This window comes from Schistocerca serialis, chromosome 6, assembly GCF_023864345.2.
Source record: "Schistocerca serialis cubense isolate TAMUIC-IGC-003099 chromosome 6, iqSchSeri2.2, whole genome shotgun sequence".
NCBI classification, from domain to species: domain Eukaryota; kingdom Metazoa; phylum Arthropoda; class Insecta; order Orthoptera; family Acrididae; genus Schistocerca; species Schistocerca serialis.
The window spans coordinates 754,706,974-754,725,485 of NC_064643.1; the positions used below are offsets into that span (position 1 = coordinate 754,706,974).

Here is an 18,512-nt window from a genome sequence, read left to right on the forward strand (position 1 = left end):
TGGAGCAGCGTTCAGCGATGAGAGTGGCGTAGTGGGTGTGCTTTGCGCGTTCAGCCGCGAGATTGACACGACAGCGTTGCTTCGCGTCCCGTGTGTGTGTGTGTGTGTGTGTGTGTGTGTGTGTGTGCGCGTGTGTGTGCGTGTGGACTGCAGCCGCTATTGCGGCCCAGCTGTTAGGAATTCATGAGGACGCCCCTGTTGCGGCGATTACACGCTCAGTAAACAGCGGGACAGATGCGTATGCGTTTGGTGACAGCGGCCGTCGCTCGCTTTCCCAGGCTGTGTGAACACGCGCAAGTGCTCGCCCACTGCATTAAAACGGACGCTCCATCGCCAACCCGCAGGGACTGTTTCCAGATACTCTGGCAGCCCAACTTTATACGACGTGTTTACTTATTGGCTTTCAACACGACTTTGCTTTCACGCGCCGTTCTACTACTGATCCGTTCACTGTTTAATAGATTTAGGAACGTGTCCTGTGTCCAAACATTATCAAACAAGAAACCTCCTGGCAGATTAAAACTGTGTGCCGGACTGAGACTCGAACTCGGGACCTTTGCCTTTCGCGGGCAAGTGCTCTACCAACTGAGCTACCCAAGCACGACTCACGCCCCGTCCTCACAGCTTTACTTCTGCCAGTATCTCGTCTCCTACCTCATTCTATTATCAAACAACTCGGTGAAACCGATCTGTTGACACAAAACCGGCACGGATTGAAGACAAATCGTTTTCATCAAACATAACTGACTCTTTATTTACATAAAGTAAAGACTACTACCGTCCAGGAATCTCAAGTTGATTTTGTATTTCTAGATATCCAGAAGTATTTTGACATCGTTCCTCACAGGTAGCTTCTAATCAAACTGCGTCCATATCGAATATCGACTCAGTTGTGCGACTGGATTCGCGATTTACTGTCATTAAGGTCTCAGTTCGTAGTAAATGATGGGAAGTGTAACACCTACAGCGCCTCTCGGTGTTGAAAAAACAAAAATAGCTCCCAAATTAGCTCCCATGTCCTTAAAATATCAATTCACAAAATGACCAAAGTCCCCCCACAAGTAGTAATTACGAAAAATAAATAAAAAACAAATAGAGGGAAATATCTAGTATAGAAAGCAAAAGACTAGAAAAGTAAAATTTAACTACAAAATTTTAGAAACATGGGAAGGGGGAAAAACAGTAGAAAAAAATTTTTTTTTCCTACTGTTTTACCCCCTTCCCATGTTTCTAAAATTTATAGTTAAATTTAAAATATTAGTTATTCCAATACGTAAGAAAATCAATATTATAGTCATAGAACGTAGGTATGGGACACCAAAGATAGTGTTTATTGAAGTATAAATAGCCATACGTTGTAATTACGATACTCCAGTCTCTAGTCTGCTCTAGTTCGGAAGTTATTTAGAACGTACAGTTTTAGAGAACAACAATTGGGACTTTATTAAACGGGGATCAAGAATAGATCGTGACGAGATTGTTTTTGAGGATTGTCAATTCAAGACTTTAATTTGGACACTTACGTCCGCAGCTCGTGGTCGTGCGGTAGCGTTCTCGCTTCCCGCGCTCGGGTTCCCGGGTTCGATTCCCGGCGGGGTCAAGGATTTTCCCTGCCTCGTGATGACTGGGTGTTGTGTGATGTCCTTAGGTTAGTTAGGTTTAAGTCGTTCTAAGTTCTAGGGGACTGATGACCATAGATGTTAATTCCCATAGTGCTCAGAGCCATTTTTGGACATTTATCAGATTAGATAAACGTGAAGGTGAATAGCAATCTCTTTGGCTTTAATGTCAATTCGTGTGAATATTTAAATGCTTTACTGAATTAAGAATTTTAACCAGATTCGGACTTTGAATTGTGATAGTGGGGAAACTTTAACTTCACGCGACTAGTGATCATAGTTAATGACAGTTTGCGGATATTAAGTAGAAATATCTTATTTACCGAAAGGGACAGGATATTATCTAACATCTCTGATGCTAGTGGGAATCCTACTTAGACATCTAATGAAAGAACTTCTTTGAATGAGATCGTATGAGTGAACCTATTTATTAATAACTCTTGTCAATAAACCGACGTTGTTAATTTGAAACATAATACAAGTCTTGAACATTAGTTTAACTTAGATTGATAAACGTTAAGGTTACGTGATCTATGCCAAGAACCAACTAGCGATTCGTAACTAAAACAATTGAACGAAAGGTTAAAGTATCGTCGTCTGTAAACATTGGTAGTAAAGCTACTAAAGATTTTTTCTCTCAGAGTTGGGAAGACTATACGTGTAGTGACCGACGTTTAACATTCGGTTTTAAAAGTAATCCAATTGATATTTAGCCGGGACAATATTAAATAAAAGTAAAACCCTTCAATGACAGTCAATGTGTAAAAAATAAAATCAAACTTTCACCTATTAGACGAAAAGCGAAAACAGAAAAAGGGCTGCTACAGAAGTCATCAAGTGAAACAGAAGTGAAATACCGGGATCCACAACGAAGTGTTTTAGACATGCTGCTGTTGTTAATCTATACTCTAAGGGGAAAAAAGGAAAGAAACGGCGCACTACAAAAGAATTATCCGAATGTGATGGAAATCCGTAGATATGGTGTACATGTACAGACAAACAAATGGCTACAGTTTCAGAAAAACTGGATGATTTATTCAAGAGAAAGAGCTTCACAAATTGAGCAAGTCAGTAACCCGTTGGTCCTCCTCTGGCCCTCATGCAAACAGTCTGCTTTGCATTGGTTGAAAGAGTTGGCGGACGTCCTTCTGAGGAACATGGTGCCAAATTCTGTCCAACTGGCGCTTTAGATCGTCAAATTCCAGAGCTGGTTAGAGGGTGTTGCCCATAATGCTCCAAACGTTCACAATTGGGAACAGATCTGGCGACTGTGCTCGCCAAGGTAGCGTTCAGCATTCACGAAGATAAGCAGTAGAAACTCTCGGCGTGTGCGTGCCGGCATTATTTTACGGAAATGTAACCTTAGGATGGCTTGCCATGAAGGGCAACAAAACAGGACGTAGAATATCGTCGATGTAACGCTGAGTTGTAAGGACGCCGCAGATTCCAACCAAACGGGTCCTGCAGTGAAATGAACTGGCACTGCAAAGCGTTAGTGCTGACTGTCTGGCTGTATGGCGAGCGACAGAGAGGACAGCACCCCACCGCTGTCTGGTACGTCTCCAGACACGTCTTCGGTCGGGAATCTCATTGACTGGAGCAGAATTGACTTCAGTGGTGAGTCCCGTTTCGAATTGAGTCTCGATGACCAGCGATTGGCCATGGTCCTCCGAACAGTTCGGAAATTTGATGATCTAAAGCGCTAACTGGACAGAATTTGGCGCTAAATACCTCATGAGAACATCTAAAAACTCTGTCAGTCAATGCCAAGAAGGGTAACTGCTTGCGTAAGGGCCAGAGGGGGATCAACGCGTTACAGGTTTGCTCAATTTGTGAAGCTCTCTCTCTTGAATAAACCATCCATTTTTCTTAAATTGTAATCATGTGTTTGTGTGTAGATGTACCAGTACATCAGGCCAACCGATTTCCTTCCCATTCGGGTAATTTATTCTTGTTGTGTCCCTTTTTTATCTTAGAGTGTACATAAACGATAAGGAAGACAATCTGGGCAGCCTCTTAGATTGATTGCAGATGATGCTGTCGTTTATAAAAAAAATAAAATAAAAAAAATGGTTCAAATGGCTCTGAGCACTATGGGACTTAACATGTATGGTCATCAGTCCCCTAGAACTTAGAACTACGTAAACCTAACTAACCTAAGGACATCACACAACACCCAGTCATGTCGTTTACCATCTAGGAAACTCAGCAGAACACAGAAACTTATTTTAAACTTATTTACACGAGATTTCTACATGTTGCTAAGAGAGGCAATTAACCCTAATGAATAAAAGGTTTGAGCTTCTTCAAATGAATAGCCGGCCGCTGTGACCGAGCGCTTCTACGCGCTTCAGTCCGGAACCGCGCTGCTGCTACGGTCGCAGGTTCGAATCCTGCCTCGGACATGGATGTGTGTGATGTACTTAGGTTGGTTAGGTTTAAGTGGTTCTAAGTTCTAGGGGACTGATGACCTCAGATGTTAAGTCCCATAGTGCTCAGAGCCATTTGAACCATTTTTCAAATGAATACTAAAAAGACTCCCTTAAATCTAGGTAACACGATAAATAACACGAATTTAAATGGTGTAGATCACTAAATACCTAGATATAACAGTTACAAACGACTGAACTGAAGCCATCAAATAAACAACTTTATGGGGAATATGAATCAAAGGTTGCGTTTTGTTGGCAGAATCCAGTAAAGAGGATGCTTACAACAGGCTTGTGCGTCAGCTTCTGCAGCACACCTGCGAGGTACAGTATCCCTACCGGATTTACGGAGTACATCGAAGAAATTTAGAGATGGGTTCTGCGTAAGTACAGTAGTTAATTTTGTATTACCGAGAAACAGGGGAAAGAGTGTCAAGAAGATGATATGCGAAGTGGGGTAGCAATCATTAAAGCAAAGGCGATTTTCGTTGGAGAAATATCTGTTCAATAAATTTCGATCAGCAACTTTCTCCTCCCAATGCCAAAATCTTTTGCAAATATTGACATAATGTCCCTGTAAAACAAATCCATAATCTCTGATTTTAAAACAAATTTATTTCTTGTCTTGATTGCGTTAAATTTTTTAAATCACCGTTTTCGGTGCAACATGAACCAGCCCCAAATCGCAATGTATCGGTTAAAAGAGTAACCTCTCCAAGTATCAGCAAATTTACATGTTATTCGTGAAACAATAAAAATTTAAAAAATTAATGGAATCAAGACGCGTAATAAATCTGTTCCAGAATATTTTGTTGACTCCCACATAGGCTACATAGCGAAACATTGCTATTACAAGAAAATTGCAGAATTTAGAATTCGCTAGGAAACACTTAGGTGTTCACTTTTCCCAAGTGCTATTCGAGAGTGTAACGGTCGAGAAGGAGTCTCGCATAGGATTTATAGAACCACTTTCAAACACGCAGGTGTGACTAACATAGTACTATTGTAGATGTTATAAATTTTGGATACCAAAGCCAATCCCAATAGTGTAATACACAACATTGCAGCTTTTGGTTTACATAAACTTGTAAAACGCGGATTGAATGTTATCGCATGAACGCAGCTTCTGGGTCGAATAACACTGACAACATTAAGAGGAAAAATTAAATACGATTTGAGATTCCAACCGGCCGTTATTTGAAATGTTTTGTGCGATATGAATTACCATTTTAACTGCATCACAGCGCCGTAATCCGGAGGAGGCAGAGCAACATAGCTGTCAAGATTGCACTTTCGCTTTTCACCCAAAGTTTGCGAAGACCGCGAATGACACACCAATGTTTCCTTCCCGCCAGAGGGCAGAAATATCTTGGTGGCAGAATTTCATCTCTTACCTGGATGTAAATGTGAACCTTCACTGATTTACTTACAGATATACTTGGTTGTACGAAAAGAACAACCAATCACAGCCCGGAATAGTTACGGATGAAATAAAACGGGTCATAAATCTCAGTTATTAAATAAATGAGTAAATAACGTCTCTCCCATCAAAACATGCACAGCATCAACACACTTCGAAAGGAGACGGAAAACTTGTTCGGAATGCTAAACTCGAATATATGCACATGTTAAATGACGGCTGACATCGACCAGCTCTCCTATGAAAAACCTGTTTTTTGCACGAACAGACGGGCATCTGTAAATAACATATCACGCGTGCGAAACTTACCGCCTTCATTAATCCCAGTGTCATCTCATGTTTAGCTAGTTAAAAAGAAAATTTAAGTTGTAATTTCTATGTAAGACATTTTGCATTAATGTACTTATAAATTGTAGTTCTTTTACAACTTTCACCGTTTTTAGTATAGCCCACAGCTTCCACAGACGTACAGTTTTGCACAATCGGAAATTATTCTGTTTGGTTTATTGCATACGCATATGGTGGGGGAAATGTTGTACATTAGCCACAGTAACCCTGTCACAACCTAGTGACCGTTCCGAAACCGCAGTAAGCATTCATCTCGTCAAAAAATTTCCTGCAACAAAACATGATAAAGTTCGTTTTCAAAAGTTTGTCGCCTGATGGAAAGTTGAAGAAAATGCATGTACTGCCGCATTTATATCTGAAGACATTATCAATAGAATTGCCCAGAGAAATAACTACTAGCAAGGAAACAGAACTGAATAATCATATGACGAAACGACGTGGAGAAAGGTGAGACGTAACGGAGGAAAGTTCTGTGGGAAGAAGGAAAAAAAGCACGCTACAGCCTTCAGTACTCAAAACTGATGAATTTCAGACAGTCTGACAACGACACGAACGAACAGAAAAGCGTCTGAGAAGCTGTTCACATCACAAACTGCTCACACTGTGGACCGGGAGAAAGAAAATGAGGTACCGGGTCCCGCAACATTTGACGTCTTTATATCGACGTTCAGTTGGTTGGAAGCTTAACAAAAATTCTGTACTATTTTCTTGACGACTTTGGAATAAAAATGTTGCAAATGTTCAGATAGCAAAATAAATTGTCCTCAAGCTGAATGTATGTTCTGACATCACGGTGCTTCATTAGGGATTGTCCTGCTGGAGATGGTGTGCCGTGCCCTTCTTCCTATGTCTGAAATGATCTGTCCCGCACCATAGACGAGACCCCGTACTTTGACGTGGAATTCGAAACACGTTAAAAATTGGCGTTTTTCACTTACGCAAATCATTACTAGAGACCTTAGTGAAATAAGTGACAGAAACGAGGTAAAGATCGATGGAAGAACGGACACCTAGACATCGAAAGAAAAAGACCAATTGGTAACATAAGCTTCTGCGTAATTTTTTACCTAATAACTCTTGGCGATTAGAGATTGTAGTTTGTTAAAGACATGAAAGACTACAAGATTGAAGGAAAATGGGCTACGAAACAGCCGCTAAATGCATTACATATCATCTTCAGTAAACTTCGAAGCTCAGGGGGTAAGTAAAACGCGCGAACGACTTTTCAAGAAAGAATACAAGTAGAAATGAATTGCTGCCGTGAATTTCAAGTTCATGCGCGCTAGCGTGTCCCGTTGACTGTTGTACTCGAAGTGGCCATTGTCAATAAAATTATGCGCCCTATGCAATTGGAAGGCGCAGCGCGACTGCTCACTATACAAGTTGTCATTGGATTCAGTTTTCCGCCTCTGTGGTGGAGCGGAAATGGCGTCCAGTCCAAATCGCGAGTACAACTGAGCAGCTACTTCAAAGGAAAGCAGCGGTTACCTTCCCATAGGCTGACATTAACGGCCGGGTGACCAGCGTGTGTCCATTATCGTCTTAGCAAGGTTGCGAAACTGCGATCACTTGGAAGTAACGGCCCAGTTCGACTACAGCGCCACTGAATTTAGTTAATTTTGGCTACCAAACAGAGGATGAACTGCTGCACTATACTAAGAGTTCAGTGGAAGGGTGTAAACAAAGCTGACTCCTTTAAGAGAAAGCAGTATGGCAGCTGGTAATAGAACTCGTAACCTTGTAATAGGACATCCTTTCGTTGAGTACACACATGCGTCTGCTGTGAAATAAAAGTAGTCACGTGACGTAAAAATAAGCAACCAACAGCCATCTAGCCCACATCCTATTTTTGCCAATTCGAAGTCTCCTGGCCTCGGATTTCCGGTAGATTTTGTTGTTCCGCTCCTGAGTACAAAATTCTTGCTGTCTTGCTTTTCTGTAACGTACCTTGTGACGTACCAAATGTTCCTGGTTGCTGGGTATTTCTTGGTATTTTCCCTCCTACGTCGACGTAACTACACATATTCAGTACCAAATTTTCTGACACATTTCGCCTTACCGATCAGTCTAAAATATTTTATTCCGCTGTTTTCAAAAAGATGAGAGTATAAAGCCCAATCAACATGATAATGACAACGGGAAATCTCGGAGGCTGACGCATCATGCAACAGCTGAAGAAAAACTGAGCTGCACCTGAAACAACAAACGCTTTACAATATGCTACCACTCAGTTGGACGATGACGTATCTAATCTGCAGAGTGATACCTAACAACAGCTTTGGATATCCCAGCTACTGGAAGCTCTCCCGGGAGTGTTGGCAATCGTACTGTTCGGGAGTTTAGTCCATTCTCCTGGCATTGAGCCGTTCGCATTTCTCTCTCGACTTACCTGGTTTCCAGCTCGGCACTAGTCTGGCAGGAGTGCATGGTACTCACCTTGAATGACCGCGACTGTGCTGGAAGGATCGACCCAACTGGCTGTCACAGCACTTACCTTGTTCTCGCATGCCTTGTGGCAGACGAACTTGCACACTGAAACAAACAGGATGTTAGCCATCATTTACCGAAAAATCATTCTGTCAAGAAATCCTTAACATGTCATTTACATACAAGGTGAATCAGCTGTCCCTGCCTATAGTTTTCGTGCAACCCACAGTGCCTTCAAAAACCACAAGCGAGGTTTTTTTTACTCACTCGCTCGCTTCACAAAAACTATTAGCCTTACAGAAATAGTGAACACGACTTTTTTGCAGGAATTTTAATGTAGTTAATTTTTGTAGTGGGGTACGTTTCCGATAGGGGCTGTAGTTTTCGAATTATTCATGAGAATGTACAAATGTGACCTTCAAACGCGTTCCAATACAAAATTTAACTACATTAATTTTCATACAAATAAATTGTGTTTTTAAAAATCTCTCACGTGATTCTTGAAAGCGTTGATGGTTGTAAAAAACCTAAATCAGGGGCAGCTGAATCACCCTGTATATTCGTATTTACCGACAATCTCAGCATTACATTAAAAACGACTAACGTATATTTTTCTTTCTTTGATAATGAGCTAGAGACTCCTAACTGTAAGAGACACTGTTATGATCAGGCAGTGTCGTTATTTAAAGCAGCCATACACATAAATGAGTGTTTTACAAGCATGCCTGGGTATGCTTGCTTCAGCAAGCATGCACAAATTCCTGACGCCTACACGAGGTTCAAGCATGCTTGTACAAGCATTAGTTTGTTTACCAGATAATGTCAAGAGCAGACGACGATGTGCTGGCTGTGGTAGCCTTTCCGCCTGTGTTAAAAGAAAGACTGATATATAGAGTAAAGAATGGTTAAAGAAACGAAAATACTGTTCGCGTATTAACTGTTTGAAGTAGACGCGGTATGGAAACAGTCTTACAGTACTGTCTATTTTCTTCTCTATTTCTACATGTAGTATTGTATTCTTTGACCTGACCCTCAGTACAGTATAACCTTTGTACAGAATGTAATTTAACAGGCCCAGATAAAAATAAAATCAAACCAGATAATTGGCAAATGCTTGCACAAGCCTCCCTATTCGTGGTATGAATGCTCAAACATACACGCACTTGAACGCTTGCACAAGCACGCATTATCGAAATTCAATCAAGCATCAAGCTGCTTGTAGAGTACTGATGCTTGTGCAAATTTATTCTAAACACTCTCAAGCATGCTTGGCCAAGCACGCTCGTCACGTATGCTTGTCAAGCATGCAGTCACGTGTGGGGCCGTTTCTAGGGACCTCAGAAAGTAAATTACACATGTCCTCCCACGCCAAGACCACTGGGCCACCCGAGTGGCGCATTGTTAGAAGAGAGTACACGTTCTTAATTCCCTTAAGACTCAGTTCTGCTGCAGTACGGATAACAGCTGCGTCACAGTGTGAAACTGCACGGCGACTGCGCACGTGTTCCAGAGCTGATGTACATGGGACAGTATGGTTTTTGTGGCAGAACGTAAAGAACACGACGCGTGGAAAATTAAGCAAAGGCATTGTCTTCCAGCACAACGATGTAATTCCAAACGGCGCTCGTAACATAAGCTTCGATCCGACGTTTTCGATGGCAGGTTTGGAAGTACCCACCACAGAGTCCAGATCTCACACTACGTGATTTCCATCTTTTTGGCGAGGTGAAAGAACTTCTCCGTGGGGAAAGAGATTTTCTAACGACGCGGATATTCACACAGTGGTTCTCGAATGGATCCGTGACCAAGCACTGGCTTTCTATTGACGAAGAACTGAACGATTGTTGGAAGGTTGCGACTGTTGTTTCCTTACACTAGATGGTTATGTTGAAAAATCGTGTCATGCACCTGTGTCACTTTGAAGCGTAGTGTAGCATTCATAAAAAGTTACTTGGTCTGCCACAATAATGTACAACTTACTTTTGGTCTCCTCGTACTATCACTTCTGACTGCCATCGGCCACTTTCATTTCTATGAATTTACTACACACAATCATCTTATATTACTTCCTTTGCCGCCAGTTATTGAGTTTTCTACGCCATGATTCAGCAGTTCCTTGGCGGACAAACATGTTTTCAGAAATTATTATAGTTTTCTCCCCCCATTTTCGTTTTACATACTGTGTTTGTTTACGTTTCATGAAAGTGATATAAACCTGTGAGAACCTGGAAGTCAGTATGCTAAAACGAACAAAAGTACTTGACATTTATTTATTCTTTCTCTACTCCATTCCCGCGCAACAGACGAATTCTGTTCACTGCCAGACGTGAATTTTTGAATTTGTGTCTGATGTTGCTCAAATACATTTTCCTTGAACATAGAAACAGCCAGAAGTAAAATGGCTGGCGCTTTGTCAACATTTTAAACATCCTTGATGAAGTACTCTTTAACTCACGAAAAAAATGATTGTCGAAAGAGGACACACATATGTTTTTACGGAAATTTATGTATGTACGGATGAACTGGAATCAACTCAAAAATGCAAAAGATGATAATAATAATAATAATAATAATGGTTGATAGATCCTCCATCGGGCGCCTCCCCAGGTGGCGGATTGGGGAAAGCCTCCCAGATATGGGTGGCACCGAGGAAATCAAATACTCGGGGCGGACCAAAACTATCACATCCTCGAGGATAAGTACCCGGAGTAAAAACCGGCGAAACGAAGAAAACTAACACAAAAGCCCAGACACGTCTGTGTGGTAACCACCGGTACTCTGGCCAGCGTCTGTCACCAATGGTGCGGCTGATACGAGCTCCAGGAACTGAAAATCCCTGGTTCTACCAAACTGGCGCAAGCCAGACGAATTACAAGCATAATGGCAAGTACACCTAAAAACAACATTACCCCAGGTGGACGATCCACCCGTCGCAAGACGGCAACCAGGCACTCGGATTCTGGGGGACCTGGAGATGCACTAAAGGGCGAGTCGGAGCGCTCTGGCAAACTACCCAAGAAAACACACACATACTTTGGCACCTTCAACATACAGACACTAATACAAACGGGAAAATTACACAATCTAACAACGGAACTCACCAGTCAAAAGATCTCGATCCTAGCGCTACAAGAAACAAGATGCACGGATTCAGACACAATAGACTACGGAAACTACAGATTCTTCAAGAGTGGAACCAACAGGAAAATCGGCAAAGGAGGAGCACTCCTCGGCATGGCCTTCGCAGTAAACAAAAACATCCTAGACTCAGTAAAAGAAGTCAACGCGATCAACAACAGGCTCATGACCATGCGAATCAAACACGCCAACAAGAACTACACCCTCATCAACGTACATGCCCCCACGAACGCAGACAACAAGGACAAACCGGAAGAAACAGACAAATTCTGGGACAAACTCGAAATCACCCCGGCAAAAATACCCCAAGACAACGCGAAAATTCTACTAGGCGATTTCAACGCGCAAATCGGCAGAGGAAAACGCTACAGAAAAACAGTAGGAAATTTCCCTGCACACAAATTCACCAACAAAAACGGCACCAGACTGATCGAACTCTGCCAGCAAAACAACCTCAAAATCATGTCAACCTCCCTGATGAAAAAGCCCAAGAAACAAAAGACGTGGCGATCACCAGTCCACTCACTAGGCGAATTCCAGATAGATCACGTGGCAATCTCCTATGAATACCAGAAAGAAATCCACGACGTCCAAGTGAGAAAAGGCGCCAACATAGATTCGGACCACTACCTAACAAGAATCAAAATCAAAATCAAACTCACACCAAGAAGACAACACAAAAAGAAATTGACCTCACCGAAATTTGATACAAGAAAGATCAGAGAATCGAACATCACAGAACACTGGGAAAAACAAGAGGCGAAAGATTGGACCAGCTTTAAACAAAAAATTGTGAACACAGCCAAAGAACTGATCCCGCTGACTAGAAAACCCAGGCACCCTTGGTGGAACACTACCTGCGAAATCGCCCTACAAAATCGAAGAACAGCTTTCACAAACTACAACAGCAACAAAACACGAAAAACACAGGACAACTTCTATGAAATTCGAAGACAAACATCGAAAACAATAAGACAAGAGAAACGCAAATACATAAACGATCAGCTAAACTCCATCGAAGAAGACTTCAGAAATTTCAACACTCGGGATTTCTACAGGACGTTCGCCAACCAAGTCAAAGGATACTCACCACAGAACCTCTGCTTCAGAAAAGAAGACGGAAAACTGGCACTTACCAACAAAGAAAACTGTGAAGAGCTCGCGAAGTACTTTTCAAAATTACTAAATTGCCCGGAACCTAACTCAACCTTCGAACCCCGAGAACCGGCCAACGCACCTGAAGACTCACCATCACCAACAAAAGAAGAAATCCTCCACTGCATAAAGAAACTGAAAAACAACACGGCAGCCGGTGAAGACGGAATAACGGCAGAACTGCTGAAGAACCTAGGACCAAACTCGCTAAACGAAATCACACAAATCATACAGAACACCTGGACAACCGAAATCATACCTGACGACTGGAAGACCGCACTCATTCACCCGCTACACAAGAAAGGTGACAGGACAGACACAAACAATTATAGAGGAATTTCCCTGCTACCGGTCATCTACAAAATTCTATCAACCTGCCTTCTCACCAGAACGCAAGGACAACTGGAACCCGCCATCTCGGAATACCAAGCGGGTTTCAGACCCAACAGAGCCTGCCCCGAACAAATCTTCAACCTGAAATCAATCATAAAATCCCACATGACAAGCCCCAAAAAAATCATCTGCACTTTCGTCGACTTCAAAAAGGCTTACGACTCGATCGACAGAAAGTCCCTCATCCAAATCCTCAGAGAAAAAGGCCTAGACCAAAAGACCCGAAGACTAATCGAACAGACACTAACCAATACAAAATCCAAAGTCAAATTCATGGGCGAAATCTCGGACCCCTTTGAAATCCACACTGGCCTAAGACAAGGAGATGGACTATCCCCGCTATTGTTCAACATCGTCCTGGACAAAGTAATTAGCGAATGGGAAGCTGAAGTCAGGAGACAAAACACCTGGAGACCAGTCACATTAGGAAGGAAAAGACTGGAAGTCCCTTACCTAGCATTCGCAGACGACCTAGCGATACTGACCTATGACCCAACATCAGCAAAAACACAGATCGAAATCCTGAAAGAATGCGCCGAGAAAGTCGGCCTACAAATCTCTTTTGAAAAAACGCAAGAGAAGGCGACGACATCACAACCAAGTACGGCAAAATTAAAGGGGTCACACACTTCAGATACCTAGGCGAAATCATCGAACCGACCGGAACAGAGAAACTGGCTTACGAAGACAGACAACAGAAGACACGGAAATCACTAGGCATGGTACGAAACGTCTACAACAAACAATGCATTTCCAGAAACACCAAGATCAGACACTATAACACAGTGATCAAACCCACCGTACTGTATGCCAGCGAAACACTAGCACTCAACAGGAAAATCAAAATTGAAGAAATCAAAAAAGAAGAACGCAAAATCATGAGGAAAATTTTAGGAGGAAGACCCACACCAGGTGGCTACAGACTACAGAAGAACTCAACAGTAGAAGCATATTCGAACATCGAGAACGATATGAGAAAAAGGCGCCTTAAATTCTACGGACATTTAGATAGACTCCCTGAAACAAGACTCACCAAGAAAATTCTAGAACACATCAAGACACTTAAAGTCTCGACACCCTGGATGGAAGGAGTCCGAAAAGACCTACAAGCAATTGGCACCACAAACACCACAGACAGAAGCACCTTCCGAAAACACATAGACAATTGGGAAGTAAAGTCAGAAGCGCTAAAACAGCGGACCAAACAAGAATGGTCTGAGGAGAGAAAAGAGGCCCTCTCCAAGAGAATGAAGGAGTACTGGAAGGACAAGAAGAACAAGCCTTCAAAGTCATAAGCTTAACGATTTCCTTTTAGGGAAAATTCGCCAACAATATTAAAAAAATAATAATATTAATAACCAGACATAGCGTCTGAGAAAAGAAAGAAATAATAATAGTAATAATAAGGCGCATGACTTGGAATAGTAATAATTCTTAAGCAATGAAAGACAACACATTCACTGTTCCTTTATAAAAGACGCTTTAGACGTGTTCAGATACACGTCCGACTTCATTCATACTTTCTTTTCGCTTCTACTTATTCTTTACTGCCAGAATTGAGCATAATATGAATCACGTATTTAACTACACGTTTGTCTGCACAGATTTCATTTCTTGTAGTTATTCACTAACTAAAGTAAAAAACTTTGTTCCATAATAATGTAATGCATTACCTTTTCACTTAATGCAATAAATTCTTTCATAGCCTACAAAAAGCTTTACAGAAAGTAAAGTTAAACGGAATTAGGATTCTTCTTGGAGACTACAACACTTTTTGTCCACAGAAATGCTTGACGGAGTAATTATTACGTTCATACTAATATCAATGAAAAAATTTCCTTTTTAAAACCATCATACCTCTCAAGAAAAGATATACAGTATCATTTGAAGATTTACTAAGCATATTCTTGATCAGCTGCATAAATATAATTGACAGTCCACGATAGGTTGTTTTCATTGTTATTTTTTTGGGTTTAGTTTCGAGCTTACGCTACTCCCCGAATATGAGTTTCTCCAATATTCGCTTTAGTTGCTATATATCATTTTTGGGCCGGTCGATGTTAAGTGAAGCCTGCGACTGGCATTTCGTAGAGTCTGGCAACAACTCGCCTGAAACTTTTCTCATTTACAAGTGGAACTACAGAGTTCGAGTATCCGTTAGGTTATGCAGGTGTCCATAGCAGGAGCTCAAGCTTATGTTAGACAAGTTAAATTTAAGAAGTGTTTCTCCTTCCCGAATATCTCAGCCATTAACTAATTCTTCGGTTATTCAGGTATTATTTATGTCTGTTAGATGCGCAGAACAACAATGTCAAACACATCTGGAAGATTTATTATAAGCTCAAGATCAAAAAGATACATCATTTTATTCTGATATTATAAGAAACTTTCTTGGGAACTTCAGAACAGAAAACTACGAGTTCCTAGCTGAAAGAGTGGCCGTGCGGTTCTAGGCGCTACAGTCTGGAACCGAGCGACCATTACGGTCCCAGGTTCGAATCCTGCCCCGGGCATAGATGTGTTTGATGTCCTTAGGTTAGTTAGGTTTAATTAGTTCTAAGTTCTAGGCGACTGATGACCTCAGAAGTTAAGTCGCATAGTGCTCAGAGCCATTTGAACCATTTTTTTCTAGCTGAAATTCTATTAAATGCGTGATAATTATGACTTTAAAGTAGAATAAAATAACTATACCGTTGAGAAGCGTTCAGATATTAAAACTACATTATTAATAGAATATTTTTGAAGGATAATAGAACGGTTTGAGAGAATAGATAGTGCATGCGTCGCAGGATTACTGTCAAAAATTGTAGTTACCGGCGCATGTACCTCGGGAGTAAGTTCGTCCACTACAACTGGGTACTAGTAATATATGATGCCTAAATTTCAAAACCAGAGTTAACCAACCATATTCACTAGCAGACACAATAAAATAGTAGGAGTGGCTTACAACATAGACGAAACACCTTTTTTTTCAGCGTTTACGTAACGAATCTTTTAAATGTTAACAACGCAAATGCTGAAACTGCACTCAACGATTCCCAACTTTAACCACTCTCAGTCCTGTTTGGATATGACTGAACCGAGATTTCTGCAACCATACTCTCTGTTTACTTATTAGGTCGGAAATAATACACATATAAGATGACATGTGCAGTATTTTAACAATCGACTCCAAGTTTTGTGATCGGGTCCCACAGGTAGGTTCTCCTCTTGGCTTTTTATTAGCTTCTCAAGTACCCTATTAGAATTTCTTCCGCTACATGTATCTTGGCGTCGTTTTAAATTGAACGCACTGTACCAATAACACTAACAATTACTCTCTATCTTTCGCTCTTTCTCTTCGTAATTGTTTCTTTGTGTGTGTGTGTGTGTGTGTGTGTGTGTGTGTGTGTGTGTAATTTAAGTGGTTCTTCAGATAAAAACCGAGGAGCAATCAGCAAGTATCCAGTCTGATTACATGCAACGTTTCTGTACGGCGAGCTTCCCCACTGCTGGCGATAAACGCGACATGAAACAATAACGGAACTAAAGGCCACAAAGCAGCTCATACAAACAGCGTCAATTACCAAGTACAGGGGTCGGTCGCCAGTGGTAAGTGCCAGGCCATCAGCTAACAGCCGGCTCGTAAAGCGAAGCGCGATTTTGCCTGTGCTGTACCAGCATTGCCTGACGCTGCCTCTGAGGCTCCCATTTGCCCGTGCCGTTACTACACGCTCCCGCACACTTTGTTGTGTTACTCGTGTCGAGATAATGGCCGTAATACGAGTGCTTCGGTATACTCCCCATGAAGCCTATTGCACTTTGAGATACTGTTATGACGCCGACAACCTACTGATCGGCTAAGCGTATTCAGCAGCAACCGGGATTTCTGTTTTATTTCTGACGAACAGACGATAATTGCCACCAGCGTAGATAATTAACGACTTCGTTATGAAATTAGCTCGATTACTGAGCAGAAAAAGTGTCTTTGGAGCTGTACGTAGTTGAAATATATCGGATATTTCGTTTGTCGAATTTTGTTCAGCGCTGGAAACTGTTGGTTTCACAACTTCTTTTTAATCTTTTCTATAAAAAGCTGTAGTTGAATTAGTACAGGAAACAATAACAAGAACGGCAAATTTCATCGCTGTTATCGGTACGTTAATTCCAAATTGTTTCTCTATACTACCCGTATTATATCCATTCTCTTTGTCAGGATTAAAAATAGATGTTTTATACGTGATGGAAAAAAAAGGATCAAAACGTCGTTTGAAGCCACTCTGAATAGTAACGAAACTGTGACAGCGCAAATGGACAGTGATCTCATCGTTGATGCTACGCATTTCAATCTGACTTTTCATAAGCACATTGCTGACGGATCCCGCGTTTAGTCGTGCTTCGTGCGCCAAGCTTTACGGACGGATCTCGACATAACTTATGTTCTCTACACGCAGTCTGTGGATGCCCTCTGCTGTTATATATTTGAACTACTTCGTCTATTTAGCTCCTTACACTTGTAGTCAAAGTGTCAGACTTAATTGGTTCCATATACTTTTTGTTTATTTAGCATTTTTAAGGTATTTTGGTATTTAAAATAGTTACTATTATCGTTTTGAAGATCCTTCTAGTGTTAGAGATAGCCCTATTCACAAAAATGATGTGACGTAGCATGTGAAAGTTGCTGAATTGGACGGGTTACTCCTGTAACTTAAATATCAGATCTGAAGATGGTTCTGAATGAACCGAAACCGGTCATATGAATAATAAAAAAAATTTGCAATCAAGACGGATTTAAAGTAACATTATAAAATTCACTGATTGCTGTTATCCCATAAGACATTATGTCTGTTTTTGCAAAATATTCACAAAAAGTTCGCCTCCTTAGCTGAGTGGCCCGCGCGGTTGACTGTCATGCAAAGGACTCGGGTTCGATTCCTGGCACAGCCATGGATTTTACATTGGTGGGTTACAATAATTTAACATTATTCCAATTGTTTTAACATTATGAATGCGTTCTGTCCACTTTCCGAGATTAGGGCAGTGCTCGGTTCTGTGAAAGGTGATTCGGGCTTATGAAGCCTGGCATATATGAAATTTCATGTCAGTGTGGGAAGGCTTACATCGGCCGTTCGATTCGCATAGTTCAGGATGGGTGCGTGGAATATCGCCGTCATACGAGGCAACCACAGCTGGAAAAATCGGCGGCAGCAGAACACTGCTTAAACGAGAGACATGGAACGAAATTTGACGCTTCCGTCTGGAACATTGTTTACGAACAGGAAACTGAAATTCGGTTGGCGGACAAGTTGATTAATAGAGACAATGGTTTTTCTCTTAGTTGACATGGATACCTGTTCCATCCCGCTTCAAAACAGAACGAATTCAGTGCGGCCAACACGAATGTTTGAAAACAGTCTTTGAGTGCGATATATCGTTGCCACCGGTATTCTCCTAATGGTGGCACCATCTGTCCAGTCTTGGATGTCAGAAACAGTGATGGGAGGCGCATGCGCTGCGTGCGGTACGAAGGCCTATATAGGACGACGATCTGAAGCCTTGGTAACAGTTTTCAGCGGGATTCAGCAGGAGCAGCTGCGTTCTTCT

General features: G+C 41.6%; 1 protein-coding gene across 1 annotated transcript in view; it reads right to left on the reverse strand.

The window, feature by feature from the left end:
- The window catches only part of LOC126485069 (uncharacterized), a 486,075-nt gene that overhangs the window by 349,940 nt on the left and 117,623 nt on the right, over positions 1-18,512 (reverse strand). Inside the window, exon 4 of the mRNA XM_050108671.1 lies at positions 8,311-8,348. Within this exon, the coding sequence (XP_049964628.1) occupies positions 8,311-8,348 (38 nt within the window). The remainder of the gene's footprint in view (positions 1-8,310; positions 8,349-18,512) is intronic.